The 17,169-nt window shown below is 59.0% G+C and overlaps 3 protein-coding genes across 7 annotated transcripts; all 3 read right to left on the bottom strand.

Annotated features, from left to right (window-relative positions):
* Positions 1 to 28: 28 nt before the first annotated feature.
* Positions 29 to 3,543, bottom strand: IQCC (IQ motif containing C). Of its 3 annotated transcripts, XR_008238702.1 has the most exons (6): positions 3,399 to 3,543; positions 2,625 to 2,828; positions 1,788 to 2,127; positions 1,462 to 1,580; positions 876 to 1,034; positions 29 to 793 (listed from the first exon to the last, which is right to left on the bottom strand). XR_008238702.1 is itself a non-coding variant. In XM_052810996.1 (5 exons), exons 1-5 carry the CDS (start codon positions 3,465 to 3,467, stop codon positions 993 to 995), a joined length of 774 nt encoding a protein of 257 aa, XP_052666956.1. In that variant the 5' UTR covers positions 3,468 to 3,543; the 3' UTR covers positions 29 to 992. The 3 variants fall into 3 exon arrangements, 2 of the variants coding, with proteins under 2 accessions (XP_052666956.1, XP_052666957.1); XM_052810996.1 differs by having other exon boundaries at positions 29 to 1,034; XM_052810997.1 differs by having other exon boundaries at positions 29 to 1,034; positions 2,685 to 2,828; positions 3,399 to 3,540.
* A 40-nt stretch (positions 3,544 to 3,583) lies between these two features.
* Positions 3,584 to 4,762, bottom strand: CCDC28B (coiled-coil domain containing 28B). Its single transcript, XM_052810998.1, has 5 exons — positions 4,604 to 4,762; positions 4,352 to 4,511; positions 4,109 to 4,263; positions 3,969 to 3,991; positions 3,584 to 3,780 (listed from the first exon to the last, which is right to left on the bottom strand). The coding sequence occupies exons 1-5, from the start codon at positions 4,760 to 4,762 to the stop codon at positions 3,729 to 3,731; spliced, it is 549 nt and encodes a 182-aa protein (XP_052666958.1). The 3' UTR covers positions 3,584 to 3,728.
* Positions 4,763 to 6,541: 1,779 nt separating this feature from the next.
* Positions 6,542 to 16,815, bottom strand: TXLNA (taxilin alpha). 3 transcript variants are annotated; one of them, XM_052810994.1, is made up of 11 exons: positions 16,571 to 16,815; positions 14,905 to 15,056; positions 13,480 to 13,818; positions 12,879 to 12,970; positions 11,745 to 11,915; positions 11,246 to 11,440; positions 10,949 to 11,068; positions 10,570 to 10,644; positions 9,943 to 10,035; positions 9,417 to 9,512; positions 6,542 to 8,973 (listed from the first exon to the last, which is right to left on the bottom strand). In XM_052810994.1, the coding sequence occupies exons 2-11, from the start codon at positions 15,020 to 15,022 to the stop codon at positions 8,623 to 8,625; spliced, it is 1,650 nt and encodes a 549-aa protein (XP_052666954.1). In that variant the 5' UTR covers positions 15,023 to 15,056; positions 16,571 to 16,815; the 3' UTR covers positions 6,542 to 8,622. The 3 variants fall into 3 exon arrangements, with proteins under 3 accessions (XP_052666954.1, XP_052666952.1, XP_052666953.1); XM_052810992.1 differs by having other exon boundaries at positions 14,809 to 15,056; XM_052810993.1 differs by lacking the exon at positions 16,571 to 16,815 and adding an exon at positions 15,521 to 15,754 and having other exon boundaries at positions 14,809 to 15,056.
* Positions 16,816 to 17,169: the final 354 nt, after the last annotated feature.

A 17,169-nucleotide genomic window follows, 5' to 3' on the forward strand; every position in this document is an offset into this window, starting at 1 on the left:
AGGAATAGACAGAGTCAAGAGACGAGTGTCAGGAAAGCTTTTTATTCACAAACAAGTCGGCATCATCAGGAACAGAAAGATACATCTGCCGTATGGCAAGAGTGACCATTCAGTCAGCAGGAATGCAGAGTGTTTGCACAGAAGACTCGGGGTCCCAGTAGGGAACCACAGCACCAGTCCCTTTCTGAGGGACCTCGAATGCCCCTGAACTAGAGCAATGTATAGACAAAGTGCTAAACCCTGTTAAGTCCTTACTTGCTCCCTCAAGCACCAGTCCAGGTGACTCTGCCACACAGAGAGATATCACCATGGCCAGAGATGTGCAAGTCAGGAACCAAGCCTCATCTCCCGAAGGTCGGGTGTGATGTGCCATCGCTCCCCACCAACTGCACAGGAAAGTTAGGAAACTCTCCTCCTAACTTAGCACTTCAGCTAGGTGTTCCCTGAAGCCTACCAGGACTGCTTGGAGATCCCAGATATTGCAGAGCTGTGACGTGCGGAGCCATCCCAAATACACAGCTCAGATACTGGTACGGGTCACACAAAGTTTGGTGGAGAAGAGCTTGTTCCTGCAGGTTCAAAGCACCTGCTGCCTTCAGGCATTTTAGTTCCACCACATGCAATCAGCTGGTCAGAAAGCACCTTCTGTAAGTGACAGTCTTCCTAGCCTCGATTTTCCCCTAGGACGGTCCAGCTCAGCCAACAGAAATAGGGTTCTTGGGGAAGAAGCCCTCACTGGGACTCCCTCCAGGACACACAACCACCTCCCTGGCTTCACAGTGGTGTTTAATCCCTGTTTTGACCAAATATTCACATTTAAAAGAAATAAAAGGCTTTCTTGCCACATTCATCTGAAGTGCAAGACATCAACCCACAGAGCTGGAGTTCCCCTAAGCTGCTGCTGTCCATGAAGTCACATCACGACTGCGGTGTCGCAGCTCCACTGCTTCTCCACACCAATACAAGTGCCCCTCGTGCTTGGGAATGCCCTCCTACGGGTCAGGAGTCCCCAGCCTCTGTTTCAGCATCAAGTACTGCAAGAGAAAGAAAACCAACAATTAAATCCCAGAGACCTACAAGTAGGAAAGCACTCACCCTTGCAGATTAGTCAGCAAAATCACTGCACTTGGCCAGAAGATGCACGAGTCTCACCTTTCAAGCAATGCAAAGAGCAGCTCGCTACGCTAACTGGTGCCTAGGTACGTACCACTGCCTCGTACAGAGACAGGATAGTTACCAAAGTAGCAACGTCCCTGTAGCAGGCCAGGAGCAAAGCTTGTAACCAGATCTAAACAGCTCCTGTTTTCCTTCATCATTCCTGTTTTTTCCCAGAGAAGCCAACCCTTGGGTAACTGAACCATCACCATTCAACCCCAGTCCCACCACAGATGGCACCGCTCTGGCTGCAGACAGGCACTGGTCTGACCCACTGTTTTGGAAGAGGCAGGGTCAGGCCCTTACGTTTTTACGGCTGACAATAGCTTGTTGCAACCACAGCAACTCCATGATCAAGTGATTTCTGTAGGACTGGAGACCAGACCGAGTTCGAGGAAGGTCCTTCAAGTCCTCGAGTGGAATTTCTGCAAAGAAATGGAAGAATGACCTATTATTAGAACAAAGATTCGGATTGCACCTACTGTCTCTCCTGCACTGAGTTTTTCCAACCTCCCCAGGATATTCTCAAGGTTTTGGTTCTCCAGGGACCTACTGTGCCCCCTGCACTCACCACCAGGTCACTCAAGACCGCACAGGAGAGCATGGGCTGCGCGCCAGCTCCTGTCTCTTACCCAGACAGCTTTCGAAGGACTCTGCCTCCAGGACAGTGCTGTCCCACACAGAGGATACGTTGCTGTCATTCTGCCAGTCCTCGCTCTCTGCTGGGGCAGCGCACTCCTTTTCAGTACATTTATCGGCATCAGCCCTGGGATTTGGGGGGTTTGCTGCATCGCCTTCACCCGTGGAGCTCAGTTCTTTCTGGCTTTCCAGCTGAGCTCTAGGTTTCACACTGCTGCAGTCCCGGTCATGTTCTGGTTCCGAGGCGTCCACCTCCTCCTGGGGTTTTTCTGCACTGGCCTCGTCACTCGGTACAGCCTCCAACGGACCTGAACGCTTCCCTTGTGCTGGCTTCTAAAGGGGCAACATGCGAGAGATTGAAATATACGGAAAAGAAAATATAAAGATCTGAAAGGTGGCTCTGCTGCGGGCCAGAGGCTCTGCCCCAGCCAGAGATCTGCTGTTAGCAACACTCCAGCCACAACAGTAACGTGCTCTGGTTTGAACCCTCGCAAACTTTTTAAAGGGCTTTCTTTCCAGAAGTGGTAAAAACGTCAGAAAGCGAGGCTCAGCCTCCGCAGGAGCCCGTCCGGCCGTTCAATACGACCGGGTGAGGTGGGTACCAGGGGACAAGACCCGCAGGAGCCACCTGCGCAGGGCGGGCGTTTGACTTGACGCTGAGCTTCACCCAGGGGAAGAAATCCTCAGCTGGGCGCTCAGGGGGACAAGTCAGGGGGAGTCTTACAGGCCGGGGCTATGTAATGATCGTTTTTAATCTGGTAGAATTACAGCTTCCCCGGACTACGCTGCAAAAGTACCGTCTGCCCGCTCCGCCAGGCCACGCCACCCACCGTGCTGCTCCCCCCCTCAGAGGGGGCTGCAGAAGCCCCCGCTCGTCCTGACGCACGGACCTCGGGGACAAACAGGGGCCGCGGCAGGAACCGTCCCCTCCACTCCAGCCGGCTCAGGTCTCCTTCGATCTCCCGCACCACCTCCTCGTACTCTTCCCGCAGGCTCCGAAACCGCTTCCGCAGCAGGTAACCCCTGACGCAGGCCTGCGGGCACCGGGCGTTGATGCTGCTGGAGCCGGCGAGAGCCCCCCGCTCCCCACCCGTCCCCCCCTTCGCCCCCCCGCTCCCCACCCGTCCCCCCCTTCGCCCCCCCGCTCCCCACCCGTCCCCCCCTTCGCCCCCCGCCCCGCCACCCCCCTCCCCACGCACCCCACGGGACGCGGCCTGGCACAACACAAGGAGCGAACGCGTCCCACGTCTGCAACCCAGGCGGCTTTTAATGAGAGGCAGCGCCGGCCCCGCCGGCTGGAGCAGGGCCCCCCCCGAGACCCCCCACGGGAACCCCCATCCAGCTGTGCACACACCCCCCCCCCCAAGGACCCCTTCCAGCTGTGCAGCCCCCTCCCTTCCCCGTGACGTCCTCTCCCAGCCGGGGACCCCCTCTCCCACGCGTGCCTCCCCACGGGAACCCCCCTCAGCCATGTTCCCCCCCCCCCCGGGGACCCAGCGCCCCGCCGCCCCAGCCGGGCCCCACCGTGTCCTCCCCCAGGCCCCCGCTGACTCGCGGTGTGTGTGTCCGTCCCCCCCAGACCCCCGTCCCGGGTGGGTCCCCACCTGCAGGCGGGTCACGGCGCGGAGCAGCCGCCGCCATCCCTCCGCCTCCGGCCCCAGCGCCGCCGCCATGGCCGCCCCGACGACCGGGCGCCGGCTGATGGCGTCAGCCGTCCCCGTGGGTCCCACCAAAATGGCGGCGGGGGCTGGAGTTGGGGGGGGGGGGGGAAGGTGTGTTGGCCTCGCAGGGCCCGACCGGCCCCGCTGTCCCCGCGTTGCGTGACCGGTGTCGCCTCCATCGGCCCTTCCACGGGGGGGGGGGTGGCCCCGGTGTGGGGCTCCCGTGGGGTGTCCCGGTGGCGACCGTCCCCTCTAGCCGAGCCGGGCGTAGGGTCAAGCCGCCGAGTCCTCGGGGTCGGGGCTGTCTGCCAGGTGCAGCTTCTGTCTGAGCGCGGGTCAAGGGAAAGCGCCGTGGGGATGCGCCGTGTCCCCCCCCCCCGCCATCGCCGCCATCACCACCGCCATCACCACCACCATCGCCACCGCCATCACCGCCGCCATCGCCACCGCCATCACCGCCGCCATCGCCGCCGCCGCCATCACCGCCCCCGCCCCGCGCCTGGCCCAGGATACATGGAGCCGCTGAGCTCCTCCAGCTGCGGGAGGCAAAGGCAGAGGCTGAGGCACCGGCGGCGGGGAAGCCGGGGCCGGTGGGGATCCCGGCCGTGGCAGCGGGGCCGGGCAGGGGGAGAGGGGGGGGGAACGACGCTCACGTGTGCCAGCAGCTGGTCCAGGTTCCTGTCGGCCGCCGCCTTCTTCTGCTCCTCGGGGAGCTCCTCCACGCAGACGTCGAGGCCGAAGTGGAGCCGCGCCAGCTTCTCCTGCATCTCCCGCACATGCTCCAGCTGCTCGAAGGAGCACTCCTTCCCTGCGCCCGCGGGTGGGAGCCGTCACGGCCCACCAGCCCCGGCTCCCCCCAGGTGTCATCCCCCACCCCAGGTCCCCCAGCCCCTCACCGAAGGCCTGCAGCTTTCCCGAGTGGAAATCGCTGAGGAGGCTGAGCAGCCCCCCCTCCATCTCGCAGACGTCGGAGACGTCGGTGAGGAAGCTGTGCTGCAGCGGGGCCCCCCGCGCCGCCCCCCGCGCCGCCCGCCCCGCACCTGCTCCTTGCTCGTCCTGCGTGGGGAACAGAGAGGTTGGCATCGCCCAGAACCCGCCTGGCCCCTGCGCCGGAGGGGCCGGCGGTCACCCCCGACCCACGCCGGCACTGACCGCCTGAGCCGGGCACGCTGCCTGGGCGAGGGCAGGGTGGGCAGCGGCAGCACGAAGGACGTGCTCTTGCTGGGGGGCAGCGGCCGTGGGGCCCCGGCAGGCGTCGGCTGGGCCAGGCAGGCCTTGGGGCTCCGCTTCTTCCTCCGGTCCTCCATGCTGAAGGGCGCGGGGGCACCGGAGCCACGGGACAGGGATCCTGCGCGGGACGGACGGACGCAGCTTCTGGCGGCTCCTTCCCCGCGCAGGGCCTCTCGTCCTCGGAGAGGACGCGTCTGCCCCGAGCCGGTGAGGATTGGGGTCCCCCCCAGGGAGCAGCGCCGGGACGGTGCCACCCCTCCTGCCTCAGCCTGTGGCGCGACGGAGGGGCCCCGGGACCCTCAGCACGGCGGCGGCGTGCCGGCCACGGCCACGGGTGAGCCGCAGCGGGGCTCTGCGGGCTGCACCACAGCTCTGCGGCGGTGGCAGGGCTGGAGCCGGGAGCTCGGACCCCCCTCCCTGGGTGCCGGCAGCTGGGCTCGGGCTCAGGCTGCGCTATCCGGGCGTCTGCGCTGGAGCATCGCGGCGTGGAGCAAAGCCAGGGCCTGTCGAGCGGCTGCCGGCCTGGCCTCGGCTTTCAGCGTCTTCCCCAGCGCTGCGGAAAAGAGGATTATGGCCACACGCGCCAGGGCTGAACGACCCCAGCTGCCCTCAGCGAGAGCGGGCCAGAGACCGTGGGGGGGGACACCTGTCACCCCCGAGGCACCAGCCAAGCACCCCCGTGTCTCGGGGCCCTTCGCGGCGGCGGGACGGGGCTGCGGGAGTCCCTTTGTCCGCAGCCTCCGGCCGCCCTCCCAGAGCGCCATGGCCGCGTGGGGGGGACTGACCTGCGCCAGGCCCCGGTCTGGCCTGCGGTGCCGAGCCGGCCGTGTTCCTGAGCCCGCCGGACACCCCGAGTCTGCCGGACACCCAGAGTCCGCCGGACACCCCGAGTCTGCCGGACACCCCGAGTCTGCCGGACACCCGTCCTGCAGCCCCCGGGCTGGGATTTGCATTTAAAGGGAAAGGGAACTTCCTCCAGCTCTGTCGTGTCCCCAGGGCGGTGGGATCGCTGGACACCGGCTCCCCGAGCGGCCTGCGGCATGCAGGATGGCTGGGCCTGGCCCCGACCGCGGCACCGGCATCGGCTTCGTGTTGGGCGTGGGGGAGACGGCAGGATCCGGGTCCATGGTCCTGCAGAGCCGGAGCAGGCACAGTGGCCACGTTGGCACAGCGAGGGTCTGGCGTGGGTGATGGGGTCTGCTCCCACATGCCTCCCCCAGGAGCACCCCATCGGACCTGCGGTCACCGCCTGCCACCCCAGGCCGCCGGGGTTTACCCCAAGTCTCCCCGGCATCACCGGACTCGTGTGATCACAGGATCCGCCTCTGCAGGAACCAGCCTCCAGCCCTCACGCAGTGGCAAGATTAGACAAGTCCCGGCCCCTCAACATACACCGAACTGAACGTGGCTGCTTATTTAAATCATTGCAGGATTTTAAGCCAATCTTAGACGTTTTGGAGCCAATGCAGACGCCAGGGGCTGGCTAGTCCGGGATTTGATACCACCAGGGCCAGGACCCCCAGGGCAGGGGGGGTCTGACGAGCACACAGCGCTTGGTGGCTGCCCCAGCTCGAGGCAGGGGAGAGCCACACAGGAGATACCGGGGGTCTTGGGGACAGACCCACCCGACCTTCCTCCCCAGCAGGGATATCCCATCACTGCTGCAGCAGAAGGTCCCTCCCAGCCTCCCCAACCCCTGCCCCGCTGGGAACGCAGGGCCAGAGCCCCTGGGAGACAGGGAAGCCATTGCCCAGCAGAGGCTGATGTGGCCTCCCCACTCCCACCCCACGGCCCAGTGCCCCTGGTATTCACTCCCAAACGTGACCTAACGAATGAGAAACAACAGAGGCAGCAGCAGCGAGGTTGGGTGCATTTCTATTGGATACGAAGAGACATACAATAGCCCCCGCAGAGGTTATCTGTACCATAACAGGGGAAAAAAAAAAGGGGGGGGGGGATTTTCTAAGAGGTTTTTCTTTTACTGAAAGAGTGGGAAGAGAAGTTCAGAGCCCGGCTGCAGCCCTCGCTCAACCTGGCTGCTGGGAACGGGGTGGTCCCACCAGGCCAGAGCTACATTCGCTTGCTCAGGGGCTCCTGCCGGCTCCTTCCAGAGGCAAACGTGTCCCTTGCGCTGGAGGAAGCAACGTTGACAGCGAGGGGCCGGAAGACAAAACCACGCTCAGCTCCAGGGAACACGTCCCAGCGGGTGTTCAAGACTGTGGCTCTGCGGAGACTCGTTAGACCCCGTCTCTGCTGCAGCCAGCCACCTTCGTTAGACCTGAACTCGCTGGAGTCCCCATGGAGGAAAGGGGGATGCGGAGGCAGCTCCTGCAGGCTGCTCCCCCAGCAGCGTGGCAGGTCCTTGGCGAGGGCACTGTACAACGGTGGAGAGAAGATGCAAGAGCAGCTGCGTTGCCGGAAGAGAAACCAAAGCTGTTCCGCTGAACACATCCACTGCGAGGAACGGCTCCGGCCAGCTCGCTTCAGCTTCAAGCGAAAGGAAGGCAATGCTGAAAATAGTCTGTCATAAAGAGAAGCCGCAGCAAGGAGGTTTCCAAGCAAGTAGAGGTCTCCCAAAAGAATAGCGAGAAAGTCTTGAGAAACTAAGGAGAAATCCCCTAGCCCCGTGCCAGCAGGCCCCACGTCTGTCCATAAACACCCTCCCAGCACAACAGGGTCCTTCGGGTGAGCACTTCACCCTGTGGGCAGAGGCCGCAGGGACCCAGCCAGACATGGCGGCGCTTGGGAGATGGTCTTCCAAGAAAGCAGAGAGGGAAAGGAGAAAGGCAGGGGCTGTGATAGCACCAGCACGGCTGGACTGGAGGGCCCACGGGGGTCTGACACTGCAGAAGGGACCAGCCCGCAACACGGTCCTCATGCTGGTCCTGTCAATTCAGCTTAAGCAGCAGGTCGTGGAGCAGACGTAGGTTTTATCCTCCTGGAGCCCCAGCTCCGTGGACACCTCCGAGACCGCCCGCTTGGCACCAAGGGATGGGCCAGGGAGGTCCTGACGCAGGGACAGAGGAGCTCAGGTGGAACCTCCCTGTCCCCTTGCACAACTGATCAGACACGCTTGTGCAAAACACTTGGGAATTAGACCTTTGGATTAACTGTTTAATACACTTGTGCACATGTGCGTATAGCAAAGAGGCAACTGTGAATCATAAGGCTATTGAGACATTGGCAGGTTCTGGGAAGAGCAAAGGCCCCATGGGAGGCCTGGGTGAAACAGGCACCCCCAGTTTCTCTGCTTCTTTTTGTCCCTGTTCAATACACAAAACCCAGACAGAGCAGGGGCAACAGCCTCTTTCGCCCTCGTTTGCTCAGCTCACCCACGAGAGAGCTGCCAGCCAGGGCACGAGAAAACAAGAGCAAGTCCCGGAGCTCACTCCTGCCTGAGGCAGAAGAGGAAGGGAGAATCCAGCACTGGGAAACGCTTCAGTTCTCCCCTGCTCAGCTCCTTTGCTTTCACTCGATGCGAGAGCGTCGCTGTGAAGGTGGAGGCGGCGACGCATCCAGCTGTCCCAGCGCCGCGTGCTGGGGCAGATCCACGCACCTGCTTTCCTGAGCTGCGCTAGATTTTAGGGGAATCGCAGCCTGCCAATGACAAGGTCTTTTAGTGAAAGGGACGATCAGTTGAGTCTCCATATATTAGTTATTCACGCACACGCAGGGAGGTGGGCCATTCTAGTTTTCATGTATATCCATATATAAAGTGTACGTTGCCCTGCACATATTTTATATATCATATATATATATCATATATATATATAAAATTTTAAAAACCCTCCAAAAACCTAAGCTAGGAAATCTCAAATTCCCAGGAGGGCTGTCCTCTCACGCCTGTCCAAGGACCAGGAGAGGGGCATCAGGTCGAGTCTACGGAAACATTCATGTTACCCTCCCTCGCCCTACCTCTGCCTACCGCACAACGGGCTCAGTCGGCGCCCTGAGTGCGTTCCTCAGTCCCACTCTGCCCCAAGGCTCCTATGCTCAGTTCTCCCAGGCTCTCCGCAGGATCCGTGCTGTGCGTCGGCTTTCCCGAGTGAAGGCAATCCTCAGCCAGGCGCTGCTCGGCTGGAGCACCTCCTGCCGCCGCCTCGGAGCTGTCCCGAGATGGGTCCTTCAAAGGCTCCAACAGGTCCGTGTCTGCCCGGGGCGCGTGGGCACACAGGTCCTGCACCTTCTTATTGAGGTCGTTGCGCTCCGTTTGCAGGGCTCGGCACAGTTTCTCCAAGCGCTGGATTTTCACCTGAAGCCCCTCTAACTCTTTGTCCCGGAGGGTTTTCTGCAAACAGAGAGGCAGTTCAGACTCTACCATGCTGGGGACAGAGAGGCAGAAAGGGAGAGATGAAACCTCAAAGGGAAGCTGAAGGGGGAAACACTTGTGACCAAGCAAACATGCGGCATTCAAAGAACCTGATGCTATTGTCACTGCTTCTTTCTTCCTTTGCCCCCACAGAGGCCAAGTGCCGCTGAGACTGTCTGATTTCTTCTGCGCACCTCTGCACTAATTAACCTTCACTTCTGCCACGTGACAGAGTGTCCTACCACCAGGTACAGGGAAGGAAATCAAGCTGAAAGGAAAAACATAACCCCCCACCCAGCCTGCCTGCAATAAGACAGGACCTGTCCTGCTATCCCTCAGCTCCGGCCCAACGTCACACAACACATCACCACGCTGCTCCAGCTGCCTGCCTCAGCACGGAAGGACAGCCAGAGCCTCCTCACCTCTTCAGCCATTTCCAAGAGAGCCTTGTTGCTGCTCTCCCAGCGAGAGCGGTACATAGTGGTCTCTTTCTCCAGCTTCTTAATTTTCTTAGTCATCTACAGAATCACAGTGACAAAAAAGGAACAAATAAGCCACAGGCAGAGCGCTGCAGTCACTTACATCTCACGTGTCCTCAAATGGGCACCCACTGTCCCAGCGCAGACAGTGTGGTTCTACTGTCCCGGGAGATGTCTCCTTGTCTCGCTGCAGTCAGCTTCGCCAGTGGGAAACACTGACCAAGTAACAACAAACCAGGAGACAGGGGTAGTGCTGCTTGTTCTGACACAAGTGGGACACAGAAGTCACTGGGCAAGGACAGTATCAGTCTTCTACAAGCAGCCAGCTAGTGGCTGATTTTAATACCAGTAAAACTAAACAAAACTACAGAGCTGCGGCTCTTCCAGCTCACAGAAGCAGTGAGGAGAGACAGACAGGCAGTGCCTCCAGCCCACACAAGCTCTGCTGGGAAGCAAAAGTGTTACCCACCTTCTCCATCTCCTGCTTAAATGTCGTGAACACTTCACTGCTTTTGGAAAGGGTGTTCTGGAATTCTTCAAACTTCTCTGTGTAGAGAGCCAGCTGCGGGGAGAGACAGGGTTATAGCTCCTCACTGCTCACTACGGCACCTCCTGATAGCCTTCCCCAGGAGAGGCGAGATGTCAGCCAAGAACTGAGCTAGTTCTCTTGCAACTGGACTTTACAACAAACAAACTGGCAGCACGGAGCTGCTCTGCCAATGTTAGGTACCGGGGAATGTGGAAAAATTCTTTCCTGGGGAAACATCCTCAGAGACTGATGTGTTCTGCAAACATCTCCTGGCCTTGGCAGGAGGCACTTGTGGGGTCTGATTCAGCAAGGTATGGTCACACGACTGCTCCCAGCACTGGGAAGTGCGCTGGTAAAAAACCAAGGCCCCTTTCTCCCAGAAGGCAGAATTGCTGAAGGAAGTCTCAGCTCACACCGTGCTGACACAGCCTCACCAATACCAAACCCCGGAGCAATCCTGCCCCTGTATTTTCCAGATTAAGGAACTTTGGGTTGTTTCCTGCTTAGGGAGGAAGGGAAAAAAACCAAACAAATAACCAGCCTGAGCACACAGACAGGGTAACTCACCTGCTGCTTGAGATGGGTCTCCTGCTGCTTCATCAGCTCACACATCCTCTGCGATTCCACAGCTTCCTTCAGCAGCTAGGGAAGAACAAAAGCAGTTACCTGGCTGCCACCAGGGAAGCCTCTCACCATGTCCCTGCACAGCTGGCGCTTGGCCAGAACACAGGAGCCGACAGGGAGAAACACAAAGAGCAGAGCAGGGCTGCAGCCTTGCTCCTGAAGCTGCTGGGGGAGCGGTCACTGTTGGGCATGCAGGAAGCCTGGGATGACCTGCTCCATTTTGGGCTCTGCACTCAGGGATCCAACAGTAACAAGCCTCCACAGAAGGACAAGGCAAAAAACTAAGCGCTCGCAATCATTAGAGAACTGCTCTAAGACTTACAAAGTCCTTCTCCCGCTGGTGTCTCTCCTCTGCCTCCTTCAGCATTTCCTGCGCCTGCTGGAGCTTGGCGTCCACCAGCTGCTGCTGCAGGTCTTTGTGTTTGAAAACCTTATCGATGTGCTGCCAAGGAAACACCACCAGTCATCAAGATGCTCAGGCAGCAACCCCAAGGGAAGATCCCAGAGCCCAAAGGCCCCTTCTCCCCTCCAGCAGCAGTCCCTGCTCCAGAAACATGCTCCACTGGGCAGAACGGATGCACCAGAGGAGGCCTACACCAGGTCTCCTGCCCTGACCCACCTCCTCCCGCAGCTCGTACTGCTCAATGAGCTTCTTGAGCCGCTCTGCCAGCTCCATGTTCTCCTGGCGCAGCTTGGAGTTCCTCTCGTTGTGCTGCTCCATCTGGAGCTGGATGTCGTTCAGTGTCACCTGGAAGTGGGATGTCACCTCCTTCCGCTTCTCTTCTTCCTCCCGTGCACGTTGGACACCCTCCTCCTGCACGAGGAGGGCAGAGACAGCAGGGACATGTCAGCCTCTGTGCTGGGCAGGTAGGTGAGCAAACTGTCCAAACTGCGATGCTCTGAACCCGCCCAGACTCCCACTATTGCTTGTATCAATCAGGAAGGGACTTCGGGCCTTTCCCCTCCCTTTCTCTGGTGAATATACCCTGAAACAACACTCAGGCACTGTGGATAACGATGGCCTAACAGCAAAATTAAAGCACTGCCCTGGATGGTAGACTGTGGTAAAGGTAAAGGTGGTAAAGCAGCTCCTGGAGTAGTGCCCAGGAGACACTGACCTTGAGGGTGCGGTTGTGTCTCTGGAGCTCGCGGCACAGGCTCTCCAGCTTGCTGCGGGCCAGGATGGCCTTGCTGTGCTCACTCTGCAAGTGGTCCTTCTCTTGCACCAGCTGCGTCTGCTTCTTCTGCAAGATCTTCATTTGTTTCTGGGAGTTACGGTGCTCTTCCAGCTAGGATTGGGGAGCAAAGGGCACAGATGCAGCAAGACAAACCAGGGCAATATGCTGTACCCCGATGAGGGGACACGAGGATCAAAGAAGTGCTCTCTGTGCTCTGAGAGGAGGACAAGAGCTTTGTAATGCAAAAGATGCCACTTTTGAGCAGAGCAGAACTGATGCAGAGCTCGAGGTCCCCTGAATTCCTTCTGAATTCCTCCCTTCCTGAATTCCTGTCCTGCTGGAATCTGAAAGACTCGCACATTCATGCAGCACCTCCACGCGCATGTTGCTCAAATGGAGCAGAGCTCCGAGCACAGAGAAAACGTGCACATGTCCACTTTGGATATGCACAGACAGTCCCACGCCTCTCCTCTGTACCAGATCCATGCACAGAACTAGATCTGTGCCTAGAACTAGCTCTGGTTAAACATGGCACCACTTTGTGCGTGTTGTATGGCTGAACGTGCACATGCAGCAGCATGGCAACTCTGCCAAACACAGTGATGGAGATGGCAGATGTATCTGTGCGGTCTTCTGTCACAGCTGGGCCTGCCACCTCACAGCTCAGCCCTGCCTGCAGAGAGATCGGGACATGCAGGCTCACCAGAACAGACCTGGCCACAGTACACTCCTGGGACAGGACGGGCGAGAGATGCAGCTTCCACATTAGAGAAGCAGAGAGAAAACAGATCTGAAGTCCTCTTACAGGCAGATTTGCCAAAAATACTCCTGTCCACCCTTACCCTTCCGCAAACAACAACGCCTGGCTGGACCAAGCAACATCTATCCTCTAATAGTTGGATATCCAGCACTGCAGAGATCCCAGAACATCCATGAGTGTTCCTGAACTGTCCCTCTCAACATCAAGAAAAAATTACCTACAGCCATCTTCTGCCTCCTCAAGCAGCTCCCGTGCTCACTGCTGCAGCGTCCTCCCCCAGCCCCAGAGCCTGAAACAAAGAAATAAGCACTCACCAGCTCAGCGTATTTCTTGCACAGTGCTGCTAGTTTCTCCTCTGGCGTGCTCAGGGTGTTCAGTGTCTGCATCAGCAAAGTGATTTCTTTACCTGGAATGAGACACAGAATTAAAATAAATAAATAAAATAAAATCACTTACACAGAGTTCCAGCTCATAAGGACAAAGACAGGAGAGACAAACCAGGTCTCACAGCTGTGCCTGCCCTGGGCCAGAGCTAGCATCTCCAGTGCCTTCTCAGGGCTCTGCCCCACAGATTTCACCCTATACAGTGGGTGAACAATTGAAGTAGCTGGGGAGAGACCTGGTTTTCAGAGCAGAAAACCACCAATTGGCTGGCTAGAGAGAGTTGTGTCCAGCAGAATAGAAATCCACAGACTTCAGAGGCTGCAGCAGCACCCAGGAGCAGTCAGTGCCTTTGCAGCACTCGATACATTTCCTGACATACCACAAAACACGATGCTGTATCATTCCCAAACACTGCTGCACATCACGCACCCAAGGCACTTATTTCACTGAGGGCAATCAGTGCAGTATAAAATCAATGTCTGCACCGAAGTTCTCAGGCTGGCAGCACAACCGGAGCAGGGAACCTCTTACCTAGGCCCTTGGCTTTCTTCTTTTCCTGAGCCTTCTTTTGATCCCGCTCCCCACACTCCTCGCCGGGTCGAAACTCTTCAGTCCCCTTCGTGCTTTCCTTCTCCCCATTCATCTCGGGGCCGCCCGTCTCCTGGTCACCGTTCCTAGGGGACTCGCTACGACACTTCTCGGCTTCTTCCGGCTCCGTGGGCTCACTCTGCCCGCCGTCCTCGCCCGGACCCTCCTGGCTGGCATCCACACAGTATGTGTTCAAGATGTCCTCAAGCTGTCTGCTTAGCTCTTCAGAGACGTCACGTATGGCAGGCTGGGAGGACTTGGTGTCCTCCTGTGCAAGAGGAGCTGTGGGAGACGGGAACACAAAAGCATGAGACTTCCCCCACACCGTCTATTCTCTGGTCTCTACGAACACACGGCAAAGGGAAGGTTTGCCGAGCACCCCACTGCACCAAGGCTGGCTAAACTTCCAGCAACATAAGCTGCTTTGTTCTGGCTGCGTCTCCAGCCAGCTGCCCTGACAATGGAGGTGCATTCCTAACAGCCTCTCTTTTGATCACAAGAGCATGACCAAGCCCCTGACATCTGTCAAGAGCAAAAATTCCTCCCCCCTCCCCACCATCCCTTAACGAAGGCAGGTTGTGCATGAGCTTTCCCTCATAGGAACTGCCTGTTAACATCCCCAGAGCCAGGCTTTTTTACATTACAATAGATTTTTAAACCTGAGTTAGCCTCTCTCCGCACATATAAGAGCAGCTGTACGTCTCAGATCAAACATATCTTGTCCCCAACAGCAGACCTTTAGGGAAAGAGCAGGCAACACATCCTTCAGTACGCTTCTTTGCTTCCAAAGTTCCTCCAAATGAGAGACTTACAGCAGTTGATTATTAAACTAACTCTACTTGCTGTGCATTTCCTACACCCCGCATTTACTAGGCATCAGAATACAAGGTAGGGTTAATTTTAACCAAGCACCTACTCGATTAGACCTGGTTTTCCTCTTCCAGAGAGTTATTTTTATGAAGTGCCAGTAACAGGGCAGGTCACTCAACATAACGCTGCCCCAAGGAAAGAGTTGTCTGACATATTCTGAATGGGACCCTTAAGGTCTAAGCAACAATAAACAACCCATCATTTTCAGGTGAGAATCAACTCCACACTTTGGTCAGAAAGAGGGAACTACTTCAGAACCATACACACACAGAAATAGGAGGAAACCAGGGTTTTCTGCCCAGGAAATCACAGCTGCTCTTATACAAGTAAAAAGAGCTGGATACAGCAGCCCACCCTCATACAGAGAAAGCAACACCCTGGCTCTCCAGGCTCGAAACCCACCCTCACGTGTTTCCTGCCCCTCGCTGCTCAGGCTGTCAGCGCTGCCATCAGCCGCAGGCAGGGAGCGGCGCGCCCCAGGCCCTGGGGACTCCCCACCTTCCTGGGGTGCTGTGGCCTCTGGCGAGTCGCCTTCCTCCAGCGCCAGACCGCTGCTCATTTTGGAAGAGCTAGCAGGCCGCGGGGCTGCTTTGGTCTCCCCGCCTTGGTTCTTCATGGTGACCTTTCTCCCTGCTCAGTCTCAACAAACCCTAGAGAAAGAAAAACAGCAACCATGCTTAATTTTAAGAAGTAACAGTTTGAAGGATTTTAGGAGTCATCAACGTGGACTGGGAAGGAACTTGTGCTCAGCAGAGGCTGCCACCCACAGCTCCATGCTGAGGAAAGCATCATTTCGTTTTCAGTTTGCACCTCACCGCAAAGGTCTCCGTGTCAGGATAACTCCTCTTCCAGCTGAGCAGAGCTGGAAGCAGCCCCTCCTAGAGCAAGGCAGCATCTCCTGACTCACAGACAGCATGCAGTTCTCCTAATCCTCTGGGCCCAGCCTTCTCAGCCCTGGCTGTCCTTCCCCCTCACCCCCACTGTGTTTTATTCTTGGATTTCAAAACTCAGAGCTGTCTGTGCATGCTGACAGAGAACCCCCCTTGCTGCGGTGGGGGACCCAGAGACCAGAGCCTCGACAGCAGAAAGGTCAACACCTGCTAAGACTGCATACCCGGCTGAGGAAAGCCCGCAGGTCCCTGGCAGAGCTGGTGCTCAGCGCTGAAAAGATTAACTGGCATCGCCATGAGCCAACGCTAACAGACCGAGCCCAAATCCCGGCTCCAATCTCCTCATCCTCTCTCCCTCCGCAGGGTATGTATGTTCTCACCCTTCCCACCAGCACCCTCTGCTCTAGTTATGACGCTAATTACGGAGCAGAGGCAGACGATGCTCCTAGTCTAGAAGCAAGGGATTGTTCCACAATTGTTCCACAAAGCGGAGAACAGCTTTTCTTGCCATTTTGCAGCAGTCACACAGAGACCTCAGCTTTTCCTCAGAGAACAGCCCAGGACAGGGCTTACGAAGGAAAAAAAAAAAACAAAAAAACCACAAGAGAAAATTAGCAGCGGCAGCAGCCAAGCACATGTGTCATCCACCCACGTGCAGGCTGGAGGCCGTGCCCCCTCCCACGGCGGGCCTGCCAGCACGGCTTCACGCCGCACACCTGCCCCAGAGCCTCGGGCGCTCTTTTTCCTCCTCTCCTGTAAATAACGCAACTCCCATCCGCTTCCCGAGGCTCCGACGGACGATAACCGGATCCGCAGCACCCCGCTGCGCCCTCCGCACCCCGACCCCGGGCGAGAGGCAGCCGCTCCGACCCTGCCTCGGCCCTCGCCCCCACCCTGGCTCCCCTCGCAGCCCCCTGCCCCCCCCCCTCCCCCCAGCCCATCGCCCCTGACGTGGCCTCCTCAGCAGCCCCTTGCCCTTCACTCTGACACCCCCGGCCCGGCCACACCCTGCCCCCCCCCCCCCAAGCCAATGCCCCTGCTCCTGCCCTACCCCCCTCATTAACGTTTTTGACCCATCCCTAATTAACACTGGCCTCCCCATGCCCCCCCCCCCCCCCCCCCCGGGTCCAGCGCTCCCACCCTGACCCCTTCAGCGCCCCAGACACGGCCCTGCCCCCCGGTAATGCCCCTGCCTTCACCCCCCACCCCCGCCGTTAAAAGCAGACACACGTCTCCCCCCGCCCCCCAGCACCGCAGTGACGTCATGCACGCACCCCCGTGGCGTCAGCTCCAGCGGTCTGACGCAGGTCTCTCCCCTCTCTCCTCAGCCAATCAGCGCGCAAGAGCCAGCGGCACCCCGGTACATCGGAGGGAAGGGGGAGGGGAGGGAGGACGGAGCGACCCCCTCCCCGTGCCGGTGCCGGTACCGGTGCCGCTGCCCGCGGCGCCCCGCCCGCCTCCCGCCGACCTTCCGCGCTGAGGGAAGCGGCTCCGGCCCGGGCCTCCCAGCGGGCGCGCAACGCGCATGCGCCGGGCCGCCCCGCCGTCCAATCAGCGACGGGGCGCCGCGAAGTCTGCCGGGAAAGACCGGGAGCGAAGCGGCAGCCGTGGCGGACTACAACTCCCGGCATGCCCCGCGCGGGGAGCACGCCCGGCATTTCTCCCGCCGCCGCCGCGGACTACAACTCCCATGGTGCCCCGCGCCAACCGCCGGCTCCCGGCCTGCCCCGCGCGCGGGGCTCCCTCTTCCCGCCGAGGGAAGCCTCGCCTGAGGCAGTGGGAGCCCTCTCGCCTCCCCCCGCGGGACGGGGAGTCACGGCAGAGCCACCCCCCGCGGGACGGGGAGTCACGGCAGAGCCTCCTGCCTCCACCC

The sequence above is a fragment of the Harpia harpyja genome, chromosome 16 (assembly GCF_026419915.1).
Source record: "Harpia harpyja isolate bHarHar1 chromosome 16, bHarHar1 primary haplotype, whole genome shotgun sequence".
In the NCBI taxonomy this organism is placed as follows: domain Eukaryota; kingdom Metazoa; phylum Chordata; class Aves; order Accipitriformes; family Accipitridae; genus Harpia; species Harpia harpyja.